This window comes from Nematolebias whitei, chromosome 6, assembly GCF_014905685.2.
Source record: "Nematolebias whitei isolate Nwh7 chromosome 6, NemWhi1, whole genome shotgun sequence".
Taxonomy (NCBI): domain Eukaryota; kingdom Metazoa; phylum Chordata; class Actinopteri; order Cyprinodontiformes; family Rivulidae; genus Nematolebias; species Nematolebias whitei.
Window position 1 is genome coordinate 34,725,209 of NC_056503.1, and position 25,006 is coordinate 34,750,214.

The following is a 25,006-nucleotide window of genomic DNA, read 5'->3' on the forward strand; positions in this document are numbered from 1 at the left end:
TATCTATCTATCTATCTATCTATCTATCTATCTATCTATCTATCTATGTATCTACGTATCTATCTATCTGTCTGTCTGTCTGTATGTCTGTCTGGTGTCTGAGATGACATATTAGTGTTTAGATTTATGACTTCAAAATAATATCCCAACTAAACTTGCATGTATTCCCAATGTTCAGGTGGTAAAACAGAATGTGATTGGTCTGCAGTGGTTGGCGAGTGAAGCCTGGACAACAGCAGCTGTGCTCCAAACACCCCGTCTCATGCCATATTTGGGTGGTACACTGGGCATTGCAATCCGTCGAGGAGAAATACCAGGACTTAAAGATTTTCTCTTAAAAACACATCCTGGTGGCAACAACAATGAAAACAGCATGGTGAGATCGCAACAGTGATTTGGAATGTTAAAAATCAAATATTGTCCTAATTCTTTTTTCTTTATTTATTTATTTAGGTAAGACAATTTTGGGAATATACATTTCAGTGTAGATTTGCTCCACCACCAGCAACTTGGGTAGAATCTGGTGGAGCTTTGTGCACAGGTGAAGAACTCTTAGAGACTGGGGAGACTGAATTTCTGGATGTGTCTAACCTCAGGCCTGAGTACAATATTTACAAAGCTGTGTATGCACTGGCTCATGCTCTTAATAACATGCTGCAGTGTGAGCCGGGCAGAGGGCCGTTCAGCGGGGGTAGCTGTGCCAACATTCAAACCTTTCAGTCATGGCAGGTATTGCATCAGATTACACTCATCTAACATTTGCACATAGAGTATTTTTAATCAGTTGCTGCACATCCTGAGACGTCAATTAAAATAAATTATTGAATAAATCCATCAGTAGTTCACAATAAATGGCCTTGATGTCTAATAAAATACATTTACCTGTCTCGTTATGAAACTGTTGGTTAAATTTGCAGATTCTGTATTACTTAAAAAAAGTCAACTTTACAACTCCATTTGGTGATCAAGTCTCATTTGACAAAAATGGTGATGCATTGCCAATATATGATATCCTAAACTGGCATTGGCTCCCCGATGGAGGAATTAAAATTCAAAATGTGGGTGTAGTTAAAAAGGCAACTTTTGGTGGTGAGGAAATGAGAATTGAGGAGCACAAAATCTTCTGGAACTTTGACAACAATCAGGTTTCTGTTTATTTGTGTTTAACAAATCTGTTCTGTCTGACACCAAAGTGCTGAAGATGAAATATGATTTTAAAAATTGCAACGTCCACAGCCACCTCGGTCAGTGTGCAGTGAGAGCTGTCCCCCAGGGACTCGGATGACCAGAAAGAAAGAACAACCTGTCTGCTGTTTTGATTGTGTCCCTTGCTCTGAAGGAAAGTTCAGCAACAAAACAGGTTGGTCTCAGGGTGGCCATTGCATTTTATAACAAAATCCTCCTCTTTTTAATGTTCAGGGAAGCACATGCCCAATAATACACGAGCCAAGGAAATTATCATTAACACAATGGATATACAGTAAATGTTTGTAGAATAGAATAAATCTGTTCTGCGCAGCTAGTCTGGCTGTGTGAATTGGATATACAGGTACAACATGTATACATGAGTTTTCATCTAAAAGTATCACTAATTTTTACAGAAATTCAAACGTTTTAGCAAAACACTATTTGAAATGATTTTAAGCTATGCAAGTTTCTTCCAACTACGCTAATTTCGACATTTTGCACATGGAGATGAGTAATAGAATGTACAGTAATTTCTGGACTATAAGCTGCTACTTTTTTCACAAGCTTTAAGCACCACGGCTTAAACGATGCTGCAGATAATTTATGGATTATATTTTTGATGAGCTAACGGGCTTCATGCTGCCAAAACATTTAGCCTCTTCACACCGGGACGCTCACATAGCTGTCCAACACACGTCTCTCTTGGGGGGGGGGGGTCCTTGTGATGCAATGAGACTACCTGTATAAATAAACGTTAAAAAAATAATATGACCAATGAAATTACCGAACAGGTCACATATCCCCCCACACCCATTCTCTTCTCCCCTCCCTGTTTTACCCCAGGGAGCGGGGAAACAAAGTATTTGAAGCCTCTCAAAATAAGTGTGACTCATGCATTAATGTGGCACTCGTCACTCGGTGGGGCTTGGAAGACTGGCGGCGAGAAATCGTTTAACAAAACTGGTCGCATGCGAAGAGCAACTGTTGCTCAAGTCTTGCTAGTGGATCTTGACATTGGAGCAGGGTAAAAAAAAAAAATCCACAATATGTAACAAAATCACTATCTTCACCTTCCTCCTCCACAGGAGGAAGATGAAGATAGTGATCTTGTTGCTTATTTGTGTATGTTACTGGTACGTATTTAAAAGTTTAAAAAATCTTTCTCTGTAAATACCTCATATGTGGACATCTGTGGCTTATATACAAGTGCTGCCTATGTATGTACATTTTTTTTATTTAGTGGGTGTGGCTTATATTCAGGTGTGTTCAATAGTCTGGAAATTACAGTAATTCTATAGTCAAATTATCAAAAGAAGTGTGTTCAGATGATGTAATGAGAAGTGCATAAGTCTGCATCTACACTAGTCAGGATACTTTTATATATTTTTTTCTCTCCATTTATGAAAAAGAAATACATCCATATTATTCTTACAAAAACTCTGAATCACCCAGACTTCAGCACTAGATGGTGAGAATGTCCACATTGACAACATATCAAAATACAGACAAGGACATTTCTTGTTTGGCTTAAGATTTGTGCAAAACCCTTTTTTATTTTATGTTTTCCTGTGTGCAGTTTCTTGTCAGTTATTTACTGTTTAAGCACACAATCAAAATTTGACGGCAAAATTAAAATAATTAGTAACATATGTATAAAAGTCATTTAAAAAAAAACTTCATTGTTGTTTAGGTTTAGACAGATATATCAAATTTTCTAGTAAAGCTCCATATTATGCACGTCCACGGATAAACCAAAATCAGTATTTTAAAACAAACTCACATTTGGAAATGCATTTTTAAAATGTGTTTCTTTGACCAAAACCTCAGTTTGTGTGTGGATGAGTGGTGCAAGCACTGCTTAAAAAATATTATTAAAAGTATTTGGAGCAGTAAAGATGGGGCCTGAAACTGTTAAGTTGAATGAAAGCATAGTGAACAAAAAAGAAAAAAAAAAACATGGGAACATTATTTGTTCCTTCTGAAATCCAGTCTACTTAGATTGAAGGTTCATCTTTGATTTTATAAAAAGTGTTAAATGTGACATGTCAAACTGAGACCAAATCTAAATAGCATCATCGTTTTGTTTGTTTGTTCGTAGACTCTGTGGCATGCATCAGTTGTCCAGAGGATTTCTGGTCCAGCCCACACCATGACAACTGCATTCCCAAGAAAACTGAGTTCCTATCCTATCAGGAACCTTTGGGTGTTTGCTTGACAACAGCTTCATTGCTGGGGACATTTGTCTGTACCATTGTTTCGGGCATCTTTACCTATCACCGTAGCACACCGATAGTACGAGCCAACAATTCAGAACTCAGCTTCCTGATTTTGGTGTCACTGAAGTTATGTTTCCTGTGTTCCCTGCTGTTCATTGGACGACCCAGACTGTGGACATGTCAACTGAGACATGCAGCGTTTGGGATCAGTTTTGTACTTTGTGTCTCGTGCATTCTGGTTAAAACCATGGTGGTTCTGGCTGTGTTCAACGCCTCCAAGCCAGGAGGAGGGATCCATCTTAAGTGGTTTGGTGCTGTACAACAAAGAGGAACAGTGTTTATTCTCACTTGCATTCAGGCAGCGATCTGCACAATCTGGATAGTCTCAGCTTCACCAGTACCTTATAAAAACACCGCCTACCATAATGACAAGATAATTTATGAGTGCATAGTTGGGTCCACGATTGGTTTTGCTGTGTTATTGGGGTATATTGGCTTACTGGCCATCCTCAGTTTCCTGCTAGCATTTTTGGCTAGGAATCTTCCAGATAAATTTAATGAAGGTAAACTCATCACTTTCAGCATGTTGATCTTCTGTGCCGTGTGGGTGGCCTTTGTTCCTGCTTATGTCAGCTCACCAGGCAAATATGCAGATGCAGTGGAGGTGTTTGCCATCTTGGCCTCTAGTTTTGGCCTCTTGTTGGCGCTGTTTGGACCCAAATGTTACATAATCCTGCTGAGACCAGAGAAAAACACAAAGAGAGCAATAATGTCTCGCAGTCAATTCAAGTAATAGTTATATTGATAAACATTACAACAAAAAGATTTTCATGCATTTGCAACAGGCATGTAATATTCAAATGAATGTGCAACATTTATAGTATTTATGCAAAGATATTTTGTCATATCATGAAAAATCAATTGTTGGAAGAATAAATTGTGTAATAACATGAACAATATGTTAGAAGGAGAGATGTCTTGCATCAGTTAAAGTATATTAAAAAAAAAACTTTTCTTGAATAAATAGGAGCGTAAATGAATAGCCAATTTATTGCGGACCTATTTTTATGAAAAAGAAGAAAAAATTAATTATCTGAACTGTGCACAATATGCCTAAGTGAATAAATAATACACAACACTTTGGGTCATAAACCATTAAAAGATTCAATAAAAGCCAGTTACAGCAGTTGTACTTTAATTCCTGAAAGAAATACCCTATATAGAATGATTCATTTTTCACGATTCAACAAAACATATTATGCAAAACTGTAAAAGGTTTGACTTTTAAATTGGACCTATGTAAGCCAAAACAACAAAAAATAGTTTTTTTTTATTCAACAGTTGCATTTTGATGAAATAAGCGTTCGTTGTGAGTACATTGTATAAACTACACAAATGGTTTGCAAGAAGTTGTCAGTTCCTTGGTTACATGCTACATTTATTTATTTAGTCTGCTCAGTATTGAATATTTTGTGTCAAGAGTCAACGTACAGTGTGGGAACGTTTTGCCTTAAGAAATGTTCAGGTCATATTCATGAGCTTCGTGTCCTTGGGGTCTTTGTTCTGATGGGTTGTGTGAATAATTAAGTCGTGACAAAAGAGGACTATGTGGTTGTATATAAATTAGGAGTACCTACACATGCAGATTCGTTGGTTGAAGAGCAGTAATGGGGGCCTACATTGTTAAATGTTTGCTGATGAATGTCTATCAGATCATTATTTATTTCTCTATTTTCTTTTCTGAGTCTTCCTTTCTACCTTCATCTTGTAATTTGCTAAGAAAGTTCTACATGAATGGTCTGCACAAGCCTGGCGATGTAATTCTGGGAGGGCTTTTTGAAGTCCACTACAGTTCTGTGTTCCCTGAGCAGGCGTTCACTGCAGCACCACATCAGATCAGCTGCCAGGGGTAAGTCTCCTGCAGGTAGCAGACACAATTCCCAGAATTAGGACTTTAATGGCTGATCCTAACATTATTGATTATTAGTTTTGACACTCTAGGATTCAGACATGCCATGACCATGGCCTTTGCTATCGATGAGATTAACAAGAACCCCAGTTTGTTACCTAATGTGAGCCTGGGTTACAGTCTTTATGATAATTGTGCTACTCTTGCTATTGGGTTCAGTGCTGCATTGTCAATGGTCAGTGGTCAAGAGGAGCAGTTTTTGCTTCAGAACTGTTCAGGTACCCCTCCAGTTGTGGGAATTGTCGGCGATCCTTTTTCCACTTTTTCTATTGCCGCTTCAGATGTTTTAGGTTTATATAAGCTGCCTATGGTAAGTTCTCCTTCAACATCTTTTGATATAGTTCAGTCAGTAAGTTGAACTTTTGAAATATTGCAAATACTTTAATTTAACAATGTGCTCAACTTGCATGCGTATGGTTTTTATAGGTGAGTTATTTTGCCACATGTTCTTGCCTGAGTGATAGGCGGCGATTTCCTTCCTTCTTCAGAACAATCCCAAGTGATGCTTTCCAGGTAAACCTAATTTAATAACACTGTTTTCATGAGTATTTTAAATGCAATAAGTCAAAAATACCATTTGCCAGTTGAGCTAATTTTGTTTGTATTAATCATTTTGGCTTAGCAATGAAATAATTCCTTTAAGCTGACACTTCACCTGTTCACTCAGGTGCGTGCCATGATTCTGATTCTTAAGCATTTTGGTTGGACATGGGCAGGACTTCTGGTCAGTGATGATGACTATGGCCTCCACGTTTCCAGATCCTTCCAAACTGACTTGACTCAGTCAGGTGGGGGCTGTCTGGCCTACACAGAGATTTTGCCCTGGGGCGATCATCCAAACGAATATGAGAGGATTGTGAACGTGATGAGAAAATCCACAGCACGTGTGGTAATTGTGTTTGCACACCAAATGCACATGGTTCAACTCATGGAACAGGTTGGAAAACTTGAATTAGTGTTTACAAAGAATTCATTTCTAAGCTTTTCGTGTGCACCAAAATATACTTATTCACATTTGAGTCTTCAAAATGTAATCTGAAATGTGTTTTTACAAACTCATGATACTCATGATTCAATTCTCAATAATATATGATAACGTTGCTGTGTCTTCAAAATATTAAAAACTCAGGCAACAATTTTGCTCATCTTTAGCCCATTTTTCTATATTTTATTCTGTTTTTAACCATTATATTTGAACTCTTAAATGTTTTTTGAAACAACACTAAAAGCAGAGAATAATATTAACATATTGTATGTCAATATAATTATTGTTGTTACTAAAAGGCTCAGGTTTGATAGCTTTAAATGCATACGTTAAACTTTAATGACGTTATGCAATGTTCAGGTGGTGAAGCAGAATTTGACGGGCCTGCAGTGGATTGCTAGTGAAGCTTGGACATTAGTTGATGGACTTCAAACTCCCACCTTTATGCCATTTCTGAGAGGAACACTAGGGATTGCCATTCGTCGAGGAGAAATTGCAGGTCTCCAAAACTTCCTGTTGAAAATTCACCCTGAACAGAACAATAAAAATAACGATGAAAACAACATGGTGAGAGTTGTCCTGTGCAAGGTTATGACAAATTATGCAATATAAAGTATTTTATAATGATTTGTGTTAATGTATGGTTGTTGTTGCTTTCATTTCAGATAAAACTGTTTTGGGAACACATATTTAACTGTAAGTTTTCACCCCCTCCAGCAGGCTGGGTGGAGGCTGGTGGGGCACAATGCACTGGACAAGAAGACCTAGAGAATGTGACGACTGACCTGTTGGATGTTTCTGAACTCAGGCCAGAGTACAACATTTACAAGGCTGTTTACGCACTAGCACATGCACTTAATGACATGCTGCGGTGCGTTCCAGGGCGAGGGCCTTTCAGCGGGAAGAGCTGTGCCAATTTGCAAACATTAGAGCTTGGGCAGGTTTGTTGGTTTAAAAATGCCTCAAAGCTTTCCCAAAATTATTGACTATAAAAGTTTATTTTTAAGCATTAGCACAAAATGTAAAATGAAAAACATAACACAATAATGTTTCTGTTAAATGTGCCTTATGTCTGTTTAACTTTATAAATTATTTTAATTATTTTTTTGTTGTTGTTAAAAGGTGAAGACTATTTGAAAATCTGTATTTTTATCTTGAATTTGAATGCAACATGTTTTAGGAACATTAACAAATAATTGTGCTAAATGGGAAATTAAATTATGGAAATTTGGAGGAAAAATTACAATAAAATTTGGTGTGATAAGAACTACAAATAAGAACATTTTTAATGATTAAACTGAATATAGGTTTTAATTTATTTGATTTATTTCTTGGCAAGTTGCAATTTATTGAAGCAAATTTGTAGTAAACTATTAAAACAAATAAAACAAAAAAACATGTTTTTATCATTTTTTCTCACTCTGCATAAATCATTAGCATCCTAAATCTACTGATTTTATAATTTCTTGTTTTAACATGTAACCTTGATTTTAATAAATGGAAAAATAAAACTGTAATACTAAAGTAGTTTAATTAAACTAATTAGTTAAATCTCAGTCTCAACAGTTATGAGTACAGCTTCAGATAACATGTCAAGAACAAAAATGTAGTAATGTAAATTTGTTAAAAGAAGTAATGCAGGTGGAAGCATCTCCTGAACTTGAATAAGTTGGTCTGTGGTGATGCTGCTCTTCCAGTTACATTTGTTGCTCATGCTATTTGTAACCATGGTAACATCACAGATCCATGACTGTGAACTGTGTGGTCCCAGAAATCTTCAACCCTTCAATCACATGTGTCTCATAGGCAAAGAAACCTCACTTGGAATTTTTTTAAAGCTATTAAACATTTATAATCGAAACAAGAAATTGCTTTAAAAAAGTTTAAAATACCAGAGAAAAATTGTTATCTTGTTCATTGGTTAACTTTTCTGACTAAAAAGATTGCGTTAAATAATTTCCTACATAACAATGACATTCATGGCACTGATCTACTGTTTATGACGCTTTTAAAACTTGTATACACAGTTAAAACGAAGAACAAATTAATATTTTTTTTAAGAAATAACGTATTTTATACATCTGTTGAAGGTTTTATTTCCCTTTTTACAGCTTATGTATTACCTGGAAAAGGTCAATTTCACTACATCGTTCGGTGACCAAGTGTCATTTGATGAGAATGGTGATGCATTACCAATATATGATGTCATGAACTGGCTGTGGTTGCCTGATGGAAAAACTAAAGTTCAGAGTGTGGGTGATGTTAAGAGATTGGACTCAAATGATGAAAAACTCACCCTGGATGAAACTCGAATCTTCTGGAACTTTGAATCTAAACAGGTTATGAAGTCATTGTTGTCTATTTTCACTGCATACCATATTCAAATAACAAACCTTGTTCACCTTTTAATTTACAGCCCCCCAGGTCGGTGTGCAGTGAAAGCTGCCCCTCAGGTACACATGTGGTGAGGAGAAGGGGGGAACCTTTGTGCTGCTTTTACTGTGTTTCTTGTTCAGAAGGAAAGTTCAGCAATGAAACTGGTTTGTATCTGTTAATTCTATTTGTTATGTTAATTCATACATAAAATAATTGACAATATCTTGGTTTTGATGCATAAAGCAGTTAAAATCTGAGGAAGCAACATACGTACACTTTATAATAGAGTAGAAACAAAAGATTTGGTCATCAGCAAAAGCACTAAAATGTGCAGCTGTGAAATACATTCACAGGTCAGAAAGTCCAAGGTCAGAAAATTGAAGATTAATTTGAATCATTCTCTTTTTATCTCCAGACTCGTTGGAGTGCTTCAGTTGTCCAGAGGACTTCTGGTCCTGCCCCCAGCGGGACCACTGTATTCCTAAGAAAACAGAGTTCCTTTCCTTTCAGGAGCCTCTGGGTATCTGTTTGACAACCACCTCACTGCTGGGAACATTTATATGTGCAGTAGTTCTGGGAATCTTCACCTATCATTACAGCACACCCATGGTACGAGCCAACAATTCAGAACTGAGCTTCCTGCTCTTATTGTCACTTAAACTATGCTTCCTGTGTTCATTGCTCTTTATTGGACAACCTAGACTGTGGACATGTCAATTGAGACATGCAGCATTTGGACTCAGCTTTGTACTTTGTGTTTCATGCATCTTAGTTAAAACAATGGTGGTTCTGGCTGTTTTTAAGGCCTCCAAACCAGGAGGTGGAGCCCATCTTAAATGGTTTGGTGCTGTACAACAGAGAGGAACAGTTTTTGCTCTTACGTGCATCCAGGCAGCAATTTGCGCTGTGTGGATTTTGACAGATTCACCGGTACCTCATAAAAACACTCAATACCACAATGACATAATAGTGTATGAGTGTTTAGTTGGGTCCATTATTGGTTTCAGTGCTTTACTTGGCTACATTGGAATATTGGCTATCTTTAGCTTCATGTTAGCATTTTTAGCAAGAAATCTTCCAGACAACTTCAATGAGGCTAAACTCATTACTTTCAGCATGCTAGTGTTTTGTGCAGTGTGGATTGCTTTTGTTCCTGCGTATATAAACTCCCCAGGCAAATATGCAGACGCAGTAGAAGTATTTGCTATTTTGGCCTCGAGTTTTGGTCTCTTGTTTGCGCTTTTTGGGCCTAAATGTTACATCATATTGCTAAAACCAGAAAGAAACACAAAGAAGGCCATCATGGTTTCTGCATCAAAAAAATCTTGAAATGGCTCGTGTACTTTAGCCATATTATATTTTACAGTATACAAATGGCTACAACGTTGAATTATGCTGTAAATACCTATAAATCTGACATTTTACATTTGAAATAAATAGTACAATATCATCTGCATATCTTGTGATGTGTTTGTGATAAATAAAAAATGACTACTGTGATACATTATTTAAAAAAAATTTTTTTTTTGTTTGATTGTTTGTTTTTCAACAACTGGTATAAAAAATTCACTTAAACATTATATAATGATTTCCTGATTATTTTTACTTGTTTGCAAGTTTCTGTATTACATTTTCCCACAGACACAATCAAAATATAATTTTTCTATATTGCTATAAGTTGATTGATATATTTTATTTTAACCTCCTAAGACCCGAACTCTTGCATATGTGAATGCCAGGTTGTCCACATACAGTATGTGGATGTCAGGGAGGTTAACAAATATTGTTGGTCTAACAGCTTGTTTCAAAATATTTGTAATTTTTACAAGTGTCTGTTTTGTTTGTTTGTTTTTAATTGTGAATATGATGTTTACACTGATTTGTTTTTTTTTTGTTTGTTTGTTTGTTTTTACTTCAGTAAACAGGAATAAGAACAACTCTTAACAAGACGTATGCCAATGTCCCCTATCACTGAAGGATCTGAATAATGAATATTTGTAGTTTGTTGAGTGTCCAGTGTTTTTCTGGACTGGGAATGAACAGAGAAATGCTATGAAACTAAGCATATTGATATACTAAAATGATGAAAAATAATTATTTATATATAAAATGGGATTATTACTGAACATGTATGACATAATGCTAAAGAACAACTTACATGTTCAAACTGAAATACAGATTTTATCCCTTTATTTGTGTATTGTGAAGGTTGAATATGAATATGAATATATTTTGCTTTACCTCCTTGAAAGTCTGATAGGCTGGTTGATGGAATAAACAGTGACAAGCAAGATGACATCATGTTACACATTTAAGTACCTTCGATCAAACAAAACAAGTGTAAAAAGAATAGCTATGGGGGATTTCTCGGATGCATTTTTGCACCTAACATTCTCTTTTGCGCTGTGCGTTACCCCGTCTCTTACTACCCTGTCTCGTCCTTCTTCTTGTAAATTGTGGAAAAAGTTTCATCTCAATGAAATACACAAACCTGGTGAAATAGTTCTGGGTGGGTTGTTTGAGGTCCACTACACCTCTGTTTTTCCTGAATGGACATATACCTCAGAGCCACAGCAACCTTCCTGCAAAGGGTAAGCATGTCATGCAGTAAATGTGAAATTTTACTATTGTATCCCTGTAGCAACTGTTTAATATATCTCATGTATTTTACTGTAAATATAATCAACATGATATATAAATATTCATCTTTATAATAGTGACATTTGTGTGTCAGCTTTGACACTTTAGGGTTCAGGGATGCTATGACCATGGCATTTGCTATTGATGAGATCAACAAGAACCCTGATCTTCTACCAAACGTAACTCTTGGATACAGTCTTTATGATAACTGTGGTGCACTTGTTATTGGATTCAGTGGTGCGTTATCCCTGGCCAGTGGTCAAGAAGAGCAGTTATTGCTTCAGGAGAACTGTTCAGGGACCCCTCCAGTCCTGGGGATAGTTGGTGACTCCTATTCCACTTTTTCCATAGCAATTGCCGATGTGCTAGGTTTGTTCAAAATGCCAATTGTAAGTCTAGGATATATTTTCATTTGTTTAAAGTTTTTGTACAATATTTTCTAATACTTTCATTCTGCTTTGAAAGTTCAGTGATGTGAAATGATAATGCTTTAGTAACCTTGAAGAAAATGATTTACTTGTGAAAATATGTGTTTATAGGTGAGTTATTTTGCCACATGTTCCTGTCTAAGCAATCGCCAAAAGTTTCCCTCTTTCTTTAGAACAATCCCAAGCGATGCTTTTCAGGTGAGATATAATGTTGAGATATGGAAAACAGATACAGTTTCCACAGACCTTTATTATTAACTTATTTGTGTCAATTTAAAATAAATATATTTTTTAATCTTTTACCCATGACTGATAGTAACATAGAACTTATGAATAATATAAATTACTCAATAATTTTGTTTAGTAGTACAGTATAATAAAATTTTACTCTCTTTAACCTTAATGCTCTTGTTTCACAACAACATTTGCTCAGGTGAATGCTGTGATTCAGATTCTGAAACACTTTGGCTGGACGTGGGTCGGCTTGCTGGTCACTGATGATGATTATGGATTTTATGTTGCCCATTCTTTCCAGTCTGACCTGGTTCAGTCTAGTGGTGGTTGCCTGGCCTACCTCAAAGTTTTGCCCTGGGACAGTAACCCAGGTGAACTAAAGAAGATTGTAAATTTGATCAAGACATCAACAGCCCGTGTAGTCATCGTGTTTGCACATGAAATTCACACTTTTAGGTTGATAGAAGAGGTAAGCAACAAAGCTAGGTTTTTTTTTACTGCATTTGTGAAAATCACATTTTTTTGACACTGTTTAGAACAAAATTTTCAGATGTAGCATTCATTGTTTGACTGTGAAACATAAGTTCAGTAGACACTATGTTTCCATCAGTGTTCAGGCATGTTCGGATACTTGTATACCATTTCTTTTTATACTTTGTACTTTTGGTATTTTGGGGTGTAACTGGGATCTTGGGTACACAATTTCATGCCACCTCATGAACCACGTGATGGGAATGACAATAAAGAACCTTGCACCTCGATTTAAAAAAAGACTATGCAAAGAATGGGAAAAAAATCAGTTTTTGAGAAGTATTGACAAGTTTTAATCAACACACAAGTGATGCAAATTTATTTACAAATATTGCTTTTCTCTGTGTTTTTTACTAATTCTATGCATGTCACCTGATTTTTTTTTTTATTAATAATACAAAAATGTGTTTTTGTATCCACAGGTAGTGCACCAAAATGTAACGGGCCGACAATGGATTGCGAGTGAGGCCTGGGCAACAGCAGCTGTACTTCAGACGCCCAGCTTCACACCTTACCTGGGAGGCACGCTGGGAATCGCCATTCGTCGAGGAGAAATACCAGGACTCAGGGACTTTCTCTTACAAATACTGCCTGACAAAAATGACAACAATGGAAAAAATATGGTATATTTATTATCGCTTTGAAGAAGTGACACATGAAGACCTTTCTAATAAAATGTCTGAACATTGTCTTTTAATGCATTCCAGGTTAGACAGTTTTGGGAACACACGTTTAACTGTAGCTTTAATCCAGCAGATTGGTCTGAAGATGAGGGAGTTCTGTGCACTGGAGAGGAAGACATTAGACAGGCAGAGACAGAGTTTTTAGATATATCTAACCTCAGGCCTGAGTACAATGTTTACAAGACTGTGTATGCGCTGGCATATGCTCTTGATGCCATGCAACAGTGTGAGTCAGGAAAAGGGCCTTTCAATGGCTACACCTGTGCCTCATTTCAAACCCTGAAACCATGGCAGGTAAGATATCAACTTACACTGCAAACAGCTGGCAAATAAGCTGGTTTTAAAGATAAATACATTAAATACAGTTTGCATTCACTGTTCACAGAGAAATAATAAACAAATAATGCCAGGGTATCATTAAATCCTCAAAACTTTGCATGATGTGTATCAATGTCCTCTTTTCTTCTGACTCTTTTGTAGCTTTTACACTATTTGCAAAAAGTCAACTTCACCACACCATTTGGTGATCAAGTGTCTTTTGATGAGAATGGCGATGCTCTGCCAATATATGATGTGATGAACTGGTTGCAGCTCCCCGATGGAAGAGTTGAAGTCCAGTATGTGGGTGAAGTAAAGAGGTCTGCATTCAGAGAAGAAGAACTCTCACTAGATGAAGACGCAATATTCTGGAACTTTGAATCAAAACAGGTTATATATTTCTTTATAGACAGCTCCTTGATAATGTAGATGATAGTTTATACTAGTTTGGAATGACAAAATGTTTTGTTTTTTTTCAGCCCCCACGTTCAGTGTGCAATGAGAATTGTCCTCCAGGTACTCGAATGGCAAGAAAAAAAGGGCAGCCTGTGTGCTGTTTTGATTGCATCTCATGCTCTGAAGGAAAAATAAGTAATACGACTAGTAAGTGTTGATATTTTTGTTGCCTGCTGCCATGGAAAGTGAATAATGACGTTAAGCTGATTAACATTTGGAGCCAATTTAATTCAGAATGGTCACCACTACTAAACAGCATAAACAAACACAAAAATGGCTAAATTTAGTCAATTTTATACACATTGAGCTAAAATATGGTGTGATAGTTTAAATTTTGTATTTTTTCACATTTTCTCAGACTCCAGAGAGTGCTTCAGTTGTCCAGAGGACTTCTGGTCCAGCCCACAGCGGGATCACTGTGTTCCTAAGAAAACAGAGTTCCTTTCCTTTCAGGAGCCTCTGGGTATCTGTCTGACAACCACCTCCCTGTTAGGAACATTCATCTGTGCTGCTGTCCTGGGAGTCTTTATCTATCACCGCAGTACACCTATAGTCAGAGCCAACAATTCAGAGCTGAGCTTTTTGCTTTTGGTATCGCTCAAACTATGTTTCCTGTGTTCCCTGTTGTTCATTGGACGACCCAGACTGTGGACATGTCAACTGAGACATGCAGCCTTTGGGATCAGCTTTGTTCTTTCTGTCTCATGCATCCTGGTTAAAACCTTAGTAGTTCTGGCTGTTTTCAAAGCCTCCAAACCAGGAGGTGGGGTCCATCTCAAATGGTTTGGTCCAACAAAACAAAGAGGAACCGTTTTTGTTCTTACTTGCATCCAGGCAGCAGTGTGTGCTGTGTGGATTGTCTCAGCTTCACCAGTGCCCTACAAAAACACCCTATACCACAATGACAAGATAGTTTATGAGTGTGTAGTTGGTTCAACAGTTGGATTCACAATTTTACTTGGCTATATTGGTTTACTGGCTATCCTCAGCTTCATGTTAGCATTTTTAGGAAAAAATCTTCCAGACAACTTCAATGAGGCCAAACTCATCACTTTCAGCATGTTGATCTTCTGTGCTGTGTGGGTGGCCTTTGTACCTGCTTATATAAACTCTCCAGGTAAGTATGCAGATGCAGTGGAAGTGTTTGCCATCTTGGCCTCTGGTTTTGGCCTCCTGGTGGCACTGTTTGGACCCAAATGTTATATAATTCTTCTGAGACCAGAAAGAAACACAAAGAAGGCTATCATGGGTCGTGAATTTCTCAAGTCTTAAGGGATTCAGGATTCTTGATTTTGTGGAGTTAATATTAGCATCATTAAGTTTTCTGAACAATCTCAGTTTTATAAAATTTAAGCCTCTCCCAGAACAGATTGCAGTCATCTCAAAACTTCAAAGCAGTTAATGTCCATGGAATTTTGTTACACCACATTACTTTAGCAACAGACACATAATTTACTCTAAAGATTCTCCATGTTGGAACATTTAGCAGACTTTTGCAACATGTTCTATGAGAATCCAGTGTTGCAAAATGGAATATGTTAAACATGAATAAGAGTAATAACTTGATGCAAATGTAATGCATAAAAATAAATTCAATAGTGTTTTCTGGAGCTACTATGAAAACTTCTTTATAGTAGCTCAAGAAAATTAAATGGCTGAAAAAGCCACTGACTCTTTTCTAATGTTATTATGTTTCTGACTGCGCATAATTATTCCACAGAACTCGGTTAAAAAAAATATATTTAAACTTTTTAGTGTCTTACTAATTTTGACTTCTTAAAAAATCACAAGAAAAAATAAACACAATGAACATTGGTAAACTGTCTAGACTGAAGCATGGTGTTAATTAAATAGCCACCTAATAAGAAGTTAAAACCTTCTACAATGAATGCAAATGTTATGAAAATGTATTTAAATCCATCCATCCATCCATCCATTTTCTTCCGATTATCCGGGGTCGGGTTGCAGGGGTAGCAGCTTAAGTAGGGAGGCCCAGACTTCCCTCTCCCCAGCCACTTGGGCCAGCATCTCCGGGGGGAATCCCGAGGTGTTCCCAGGCCAGCCGAGAAACATAGTCCCTCCAGCGTGTCCTGGGTCTTCCTCTGGGTCTCCTCCCGGTGGGACGTGTCCGGAACTCCTCACCAGGGAGGCGTCCAGGAGGCATCCTAACCAGATGCGCGAGCCACCTCAACTGGCTCCTCTCGACATGGAGAAGCAGCGGCTCTACTCTGAGTCCCTCCCGGATGATCAAGCTTCTCACCCTATCTCTAAAGGAGAGCCCAGACACCATGCGGAGAAAACTTGTTTAGGCCGCTTGTATCCGAGATCTCATTCTTTCGGTCACAACCCAAAGCTCATGACCATAGATGAGGGTAGGAACATAGATCGATCAGTAAATTGAGAGCTTCACCTTTTCACTCAGCTCTCTCTTCACCACGACAGACCTGTACAGCGCCTGCTTCACTGCAGATGCTGCACCTATCCGCCTATCGATCTCACGCTCCATTTGTCCCTCATTCGTGAACAAGACCCCAAGATACTTGAACTCCTCCACTTGGGGCAGGACCTCCTCCCTAACCTGGAGAGGGCACTCTACCCTTTTCTGACTCAAGACCATGGCCTTGGATTTGGAGGAACTGATCTTCATCCCGGCCGTGTCGCACTCAGCTGCGAACCGCTCCAGCGAATGCTGTAGATCACGATCTGATGAAGCCAATAGGAACACATCATCTGCTAAAAACAGAGAAGCGGTGCTAAGGCCACCAAAATTGATCCCCTCAACATCTTGGCTGTGCCTAGAAATTCTGTCCATAAAAGTTATGAAAAGAATCGGTGACAAATGGCAACCTTGGTGAGGTCCAACTCTCACCCGGAACAAGCCTGACTTACTGCCGACAATGTGGACCAGGCTTTGACACCGGTCAAGGGCCCGGTACCCCATACTCCCAGAGTACCCCCCACAGGGTTCCCTGAGGGACGTGTTTGAACGCCTTCTCCAAGTCCACAAAGCACATGTAGACCGGTTGGCAAACTCCCATGCACCCTCCAGGACCCTGCTGAGAGTGTAGAACTGGTCCAGTGTTCCACAACCAGGACGAAAACCGCACTGCTCCTCCTGAATCCGAGGTTCGACTATCCGACAGACCCTCCTATCCAGAACCCCAAATAGATTTATATGTTTAAATAAAGGTTGAATGAATGAAAGAATACACCTTACCATGGAGGCTTAAGAGCGTGATCCCCCTGTAGTTGGAACACACTCTACGGTCCCCTTTTTTGAATATGGGGACCACCACCCCGATCTGCCAATCCAGGGGAACTTCCCCCAATGTCCACACAATATTGCAGAGTCGCATAAGTCAACACAACCCTACAACATCTAGAGCCTTAAGGAACTCCGGGCAAATCTCATCCACCCCTGGGGCCCTGCCGCCGAGGAGCTTTTTAACCACCTCGGTGACCTCAGCACCAGAGATTGGAGGGCCCGACCCAGAGTCCCCAGGCTCCGCTTCCTCAGTAGAAGACGTGCCGGTGGGATTGAGGAGGTCTTCAAAGTATTCTGCCCACTGACCCACGACATCCTGAGTTGAGGTCAGCACACCACCCTTACATAAATAGTGTTGGTGGTGTACCGCTTTCCCTCCCTGAGACGCTGGATGGTGTACCAGAATCGCCCCGAAGCCTTGCTGAAGTCATTCTCCATGGCCTCTCCGAACTCCTCCCATGCCCGTGTTTTTGCCTCAGCGACCACCCGAGCCACATGTTGCTTGGACTGCCGGTACCCATCATCTGCTTCTAGGGTCCCACAGGCCAAAAAGTTCTGATATGGCTCCTTCTTCAGCCTGACAGCATCCCTCATCGCCGGTGTCCACCACCGGGTTCAAGGGTTGCCACCGCGACAGACACGACAACCTTGCGGCCGCAGCTCCGGTAAGCTGCCTCAATAATAGAGGCACAGACATGGCCCACTTGGACTCAATGTCCCCACCTCCCCCGGAACATGTTCCAAGTTCTTCCTGAGGTGGGATTTAAAGCTCCGTCTCACAGGAGACTCTGCCAGACATTCCCAGCAAACCCTTACAATACGTTTGGGCCTGCCAGGTCTGTCCGGCATCCTCCCCCACCATCGGAGCCAAGTCACCACCAGGTAGTGATCAGTGGACAGCTCCACCCCTCTCTTCACCCGTGTCCAAGAGAGACAACAAAGTCGATCATCGAACTGCGGCCTAGGGTGTCCTGGTGCCAAGAGCACATATGGACACCCTTATGCTTGAACATGGTGTAAGTTATGGACAATCCATGATGAACACAGAAGTCCAACAACAGAACACCACTCGGGTTCAGATCAGGGGGGCCGTTCCTCCCAACCACACCCCTCCAAGTCTCACTGTCATTGCCCACGTGAGCAATGAAGTCCCCCAGCAAAACAAGGGAGTCCCCAGGAGGTGCACTTTCCAGTACTGCCTCCAAGGACTCCAAAAAGGGTGGATAATCTGAACTCCCGTTTGGTGCATAAGCACAAACGACAGTCAGAACCTGTCCCCCCACACGTAGGGGGAGGGAGGCCAACCTCTCATTCACCAGGGTGAACCCCAACACACAGGCACCAAGATGGGGGGCAATCATTATGCCCACTCCTGCTCAGCACCTCTCACCAGGGGCAACTCCTGAGTGGAAGAGTGTCCAACCCTTCTAAAGGAAACTGGTTCCAGAGCCAGAGCCATGTGTAGAGGTGAGTCCAACTATTTCTAGCCGGAACCTCTCAACCTCACACACCAGCTCAGGTTCCTTCCCCATCAGTGTGGTGACATTCCACGTCCCAATAGCCAGCTTCTGTAGCTGAGGATCAGACCGCCAGGGTCCCTGCCCTCGGCCACCACCCATCCCACATTGCACCGAACCCCTTTGGCCCCTCCCACAGGTGGTGAGCCCATGGGAAGGGTGACCCACGTCTCCTCTTCGGGCTGTGCCCTGCTGAGCTCCATGGGTAAAAGCCCGTCCACCAGGCGCTCGCCCGCGTGCCCCACCTCCAGGCCTGGCTCCAGAGTGGGGCCCCGGTGACCCACGTCCGGGCGAGGGAACATCAAGTCCATTTATTTTTCTCATCATAAGGGTGTTTGTATTTAAATTAAAACACATAAAAATTAAATCTGCATTTTGTGACTTTTTTTTTTACTTCTGAGTTTGACTCTCAAGTATGACTGAGATTGTGTGACTTTAGGTTTTTCAGAACTTTAAACAAAAAATAAACAGATGTAAAATCTTTGTTGTGTCATTCTTTCTATACGACTTTACACAACACATAATTCCCAAAATAGATTTCAAATAAACTTTACTTTGTAAATGATATTTAAGTTTCAAAACAGTTACAAAATATGAGATTACGAAGTGTTCCTTTTGACTATAGTTCTTCTGTAACCAATCTTAGATAAAGGTAACATTTTACCAGTTTAAATAAATATATCCACTTCAACAAGAAACAGAACAAAATGCAAAACATTTAGTGTTAATATTAGTAATAAATCCTAAATGAAAGATTGTATTTGACTGTAATGCCAACAGACATAAAATAAGGATTACTACATTTTAGTATGGTGATATGGACAAATGCACAGATTTTCTTCCTCCTGATTTATTTATTTATTACAATGCTGTACATCCACGTTCATATTTGTGTATTACAGTATATTAAAAATGGACAATGAGACAGTCAGATTATCCATACTTTTACATAATATACTTTTACAAGTTCAATTTTGCATGTTTTTTATATATAAAATGTAAAAGGATAATGAGTCTACTATTTTACCCAATTTATGTTTTGTGACTTACACACTAACTGTTAGGAACATTGCATTCACATTATGCCAACATGCGTATTTTGCCCAGCCCCATCGTCTTCCTATGGATGTTAAGATTTAGCATTGCAACCAAAAAAAAAGAAAAGGGGACAACACCACCTGACAAATAAAAGTAATCAGCATAAAGAGCAGAAAACTGTGAAGGGAGGAGAGTAATTATGGAGACTTTAATGTGCTCACATTTACTCTTGAGTGTCTACTTAAACTTTGTATATTTTGTGTCTTTCTCTCTTCCTTTGACTTGCGAATTAGGGAAAAAGTTTCATCTGAATGAAATGCACAAGCCAGGCGATGTGGTTCTGGGTGGGCTGTTTGAAGTCCACTACACTTCTGTGTTCCCCAAACAGACATTTACTTCTGAGCCTCAACAGCCGATCTGCAAAGGGTGAGTATCACATACATGCTAATTAACAGAAACACGGATACACAGCTTATGCTTTGTTCAGAACATGTGGTACACTTTTAAAATAATGGTGGTGATTATTTAAAACATACCAATAAACATTTTTACCAGTTTAATGAAGTAAACATTGGTAAAATACTACATGAACATATGTTTGCAATTTTATCAGATCTTTGTATTTTTTACTATTTTTTTCTGCTTGTTTTCCAACAACCATGTTTTTTATTAGATGTTAATGTTTTCTGTGTGTTTGTCAGCTTTGACACTTTAGGGTTCAGGCGTGCTATGACCATGGCCTTTGCTATTGATGAGATCAACAAGAACCCTGATCTTCTACCAAACGTGACTCTTGGATACAGTCTTTACGATAACTGTGGTGCACTTGTTAATGGATTCAGTGGTGCGTTATCCCTGGCCAGTGGTCAAGAAGAGAAGTTCGTGCTACAGGAGAACTGTTCAGGGACCCCTCCAGTCCTGGGAATTGTTGGGGATCACTACTCAACTTTTTCTATTGCCATTGCTGATGTCTTGGGTTTATATAAAATGCTTTTAGTGAGTTTTAAGTTTTCTCTTCTTTCACTCCTGTCTTAACATATTTTCCTTATAGGTCATTTTCTATAATGATTTTTACACCTTTAAATGTTTTTATCCACATAAGATGAGATACTTTTTGTGTTTCCTTAGGTGAGTTATTTTGCCACATGTTCTTGCCTTAGTGATCGGCAGCGCTTTCCCACCTTCTTTAGAACCATTCCAAACGACGACTTCCAGGTGAAACACAGTAACCAAGTTGTGAACTTACATGTATTAGAGCACGTTAAGAATTGGTACTGAATGACCCAGCCATTTCCGGCTTTGACCTTAAAACATAGCTAAAATTTAACTTGTATATTGAAGAAATTTAAAAAAATAAATTCCAGACAACAAAAACGTAAATTCTTGGTAAATTTCTTCATAGGTAAATGCCATGATTCAGATTCTGAAACACTTTGGCTGGACGTGGGTCGGCCTGCTGGTCAGTGATGATGATTATGGACTTAATGTTGCCCGGTCTTTTCAGTCTGACCTGGTTCAGGCTGGTGGAGGTTGTCTGGCCTATCTTGAGGTTTTGCCCTGGGACAGTGACCCAGGTGAACTAAAGAGGGTTGTAAATTTGATCAAGACGTCAACAGCCCATGTGGTTATTGTGTTTGCGCATGAGATTCATATGATTCAACTAATGGAAGAGGTTAGAAATTAATTGTATGAATGTTATTTAAAAAAATCTAATTTTGTTGACAAAAGTGAAAACATTCACAGAAAATTGTCTAGAAAAAAAACATTAAAATTACAGTTTGCCTAAAAGATAAGTGTTTTTTCCTGTCTATTTAGCCTAACATTGTATTTATAATATAATACATTCATCACAATACATATTAGAAGGTTACAGCAACCTGGTGGGATGAAAACAGTTGCTTTGATTTATTTTTTATTTTTTATTTTTTTATGAAATAGAAAATACTAGCTATCTTATTAAAAAAAAAATAACAGTTAAAATTCAAACTGGCTGATTAACATGTAAAATTTTAGGTGGTGAGACAGAATGTGACAGGTCGTCAGTGGATTGCCAGTGAAACCTGGTCATCAGCAAGTGTACTTCAGACTCAGCAACTTGTGCCATATCTGAGCGGAACGCTGGGCATCGCCATCCGTCGAGGAGAAATACCAGGGCTCAAGGACTTCCTGTCACAAATAAGTTATGACCAAAATGATGGCAATAAAAATAATTTAGTACGACTTTAATCTCATAGGAAACATCTCAAATAAATAATCTATATAAAAAAATAAAGTATTGAAAGATTTTTTGTGAGTATTGTTGTATTATATTTCAGGTGAGGCAGTTTTGGGAAAACACATTTCAGTGTAAATTTGATCCAGCAGATTGGGTTGAAAGAGACGAAGCTTTGTGCACGGGAGACGAGGATATTGAACAGGTGGATACTGAGTTTTTGGACGTCTCTAACCTCAGGCCTGAGTACAATGTTTTCAAAGCTGTGTATGCACTGGCCTATGCCCTTGATGCCATGCTGCAGTGTGAGCCAGGAGAAGCATCATTCAGTGGCCACAGCTGCGCCACTTTACAAACTCTGGAACCACGGCAGGTGGGGTGATCACTTGTACATATTCCCTAAACAGCTGCTGAAACCAGAGGTCTTTGTTTGCATGCAGTAATATTAAAAAAGAGACAAACAACAACAATAATGACAGTTTAATACCTACTGTTTAATTATAATGATTTAAAATGAATGGTTTGTATTGAATGAAACATGTTTTGTAAGATATTAGACTTGGCAGAACAAAATATATTAAGGACATGAAATCTTTCTAATTTCTAGTTTATTATTCTTTTAATTTTTTTTTAATCAGTTTTGATGTTTTAATGTTATAAAGCATTTAAATACATGCACAATGATGAGTATCTTTTGCCACCTGCTCCTCATTATTTAAACAGCCTGTCTGTTTTGATTTGTGAAAAATGGTGGTCTGCAACTAGACTCAAGATTTGTTTGAGGTTTCATCTGCTGAGCCACTAGGATGGTAAATGCATTTGTGAAGCATGGTGATGTGAACAAACTGGGAAGAGAATCTTAGGATTTTATAACATGACACTTCAGATAAACAGAATTCATGTTTTCTGTTTGCAAAAAGACCATTGGTGTAGGATTTGTAGTTTATTGACTTCTCAGACGCTTATAAAGTTGTTACTCGGCACGACTTTATCTGTTTTCCTCTCTAAAACTAAATGGATAATAATGCTGTTGTTTGTTAATGCCTTCTCTTCTTGTAGCTTTTACACCATATGAATGATGTCAACTTTACCACATCATTTGGTGATCAGGTGACATTTGATAAGAATGGTGATGCCTTGCCGATATATGATGTTATGAACTGGCTGTGGCTTCCTGATGGAAGAATTAAAGTTCAGAATGTGGGTGAAGTAAAGAAGTCAGACTCCAGAGGTGAAGAGCTTGTGCTCAATGAAAACAAAATTTTCTGGAACACAAATAAAGTAAGTTTTTTTTTTTTTTTTTTTTTTTAAAGACCGTCACTGTTCTAAAAAACACATTGGAGCAGTTTGATAAATATTACTGAAAATATTTCTTCTTTCTCAGCCACCTCGTTCTGTTTGCAGTGAACCTTGTCCTCCAGGTACCCGCATGGCCAGAGAGAAGGGGCAACCTGAGTGCTGTTTCAGCTGTATCGCTTGTTCTGACGGCAAAATCAGCAATAAAACTAGTAGGCATTAATGAAAATACTTTTGTTTTAACTTGTGAAGTTTGTTTAATGTTTCTTAATATTATAGCCATGTCCTATTTCCCAGATTCCTTGGAGTGCTTCAGTTGTCCAGAGGACTTCTGGTCCCACCCCCAACGTGACCACTGTCTTCCTAAGATAATCGAGTTCCTGTCTTATGAGGAGCCTCTGGGTATCTGTTTGACTACCACCTCACTTCTGGGAACATTCATCTGTGCTGTTGTCCTGGGGATCTTCATCTGTCACCGCAGTACACCTATAGTCAGAGCCAACAATTCAGAACTGAGCTTTTTGCTCCTAATGTCACTCAAACTATGTTTCTTGTGTTCACTGCTCTTCATTGGACAACCCAGACTGTGGACATGCCAACTGAGACATGCAGCGTTTGGGATCAGTTTTGTTCTTTGCATCTCATGTATCTTGGTAAAGACGATGGTGGTTTTGGCTGTGTTTAAATCCTCCAAGGCAGGAGGTGCAGCAAATATCAAATGGTTTGGAGCTATGCAGCAGAGGGGGACCATTTTAGTTCTTACTTGCATTCAGGCAACAATCTGCACCACTTGGCTTGTCTTATCCTCACCAGCTCCACATAAAAATACCCAGTACCATATTGACAAGATTGTATATCAATGTGCAATTGGCTCTACTGTTGGTTTTGCTATGTTAATGGGCTACATTGGAATATTAGCTGTTCTTAGCTTTCTTTTAGCATTTTTTGCAAGAAATCTTCCCAACAACTTCAATGAGGCCAAACTCATCACTTTCAGCATGTTGATCTTCTGTACTGTGTGGGTGGCCTTTGTTCCAGCCTACATCAACTCCCCAGGAAAATATGCAGATGCAGTGGAGGTGTTTGCTATCCTGGCCTCCAGTTTTGGTCTCTTGGCAGCACTGTTTGGGCCTAAATGTTACGTACTCCTGATGAAACCAGAAAAGAACACAAAGAAAGCTATCATGGGTCGGAGCATCAAGTTATAATGATGTCTTCCATTTGTTTTGGACTCTATAACCTGAATCAGGAAATGACATTGCGTCCTATTTAACTGTGTTTCAGTGGCAAGTGAAAACACTGTTGAATTTGCTCATTATTGTGTTCAGTAACAAAGTTAAATGTTTTTCATAGTAGTAGGGAAGTGCATTTGATTTTTTTTTGTTAACTTGAAACTGAGAAATCCAAACTCTTGACCAAAAAAAAAGAGAATGCAGCCATTATTTCCAACCTTGTACTTTGCAATAACTGTTCCAAAAAACCTAAATTAATGAAGAATTATATATAAAATCTCAAATCTCTATTGTCTTTATTTTGCAACTTTTTTTTACAGTTTTTCAAAGAGGAATTATTATATTTTATGGGGCTTTCACTGTTCTTCAGTAGCTTTTAGAGGTCAAATAAATACTAGCCAGATGCATGCTCAATAAGTAGA

At 38.8% G+C, this 25,006-nt stretch overlaps 2 protein-coding genes across 2 annotated transcripts in view; both read left to right on the forward strand.

Moving 5' to 3' along the window:
• Positions 1-10,063, forward strand: part of LOC119410920 (extracellular calcium-sensing receptor-like) — an 11,510-nt gene extending 1,447 nt beyond the window's left edge. Inside the window, exons 5-15 of the mRNA XM_037677841.1 lie at positions 179-376; positions 454-729; positions 918-1,145; positions 1,237-1,360; positions 3,287-3,480; positions 5,800-5,886; positions 6,719-6,925; positions 7,024-7,299; positions 8,470-8,697; positions 8,775-8,898; positions 9,150-10,063. Coding sequence (XP_037533769.1) covers positions 179-376; positions 454-729; positions 918-1,145; positions 1,237-1,360; positions 3,287-3,480; positions 5,800-5,886; positions 6,719-6,925; positions 7,024-7,299; positions 8,470-8,697; positions 8,775-8,898; positions 9,150-10,063 — 2,856 coding nt within the window. The remainder of the gene's footprint in view (positions 1-178; positions 377-453; positions 730-917; positions 1,146-1,236; positions 1,361-3,286; positions 3,481-5,799; positions 5,887-6,718; positions 6,926-7,023; positions 7,300-8,469; positions 8,698-8,774; positions 8,899-9,149) is intronic.
• A 1,026-nt stretch (positions 10,064-11,089) lies between these two features.
• LOC119410921 (extracellular calcium-sensing receptor-like) lies at positions 11,090-24,560 on the forward strand. Its single transcript, XM_037677842.1, has 15 exons — positions 11,090-11,325; positions 11,469-11,763; positions 11,914-12,000; positions 12,236-12,505; positions 12,990-13,190; positions 13,275-13,544; positions 13,731-13,958; positions 14,048-14,171; positions 14,383-14,576; positions 20,973-21,059; positions 21,858-22,058; positions 22,160-22,429; positions 23,116-23,337; positions 23,441-23,564; positions 23,650-24,560. Exons 1-15 carry the CDS (start codon positions 11,090-11,092, stop codon positions 24,558-24,560), a joined length of 3,720 nt encoding a protein of 1,239 aa, XP_037533770.1.
• Positions 24,561-25,006: the final 446 nt, after the last annotated feature.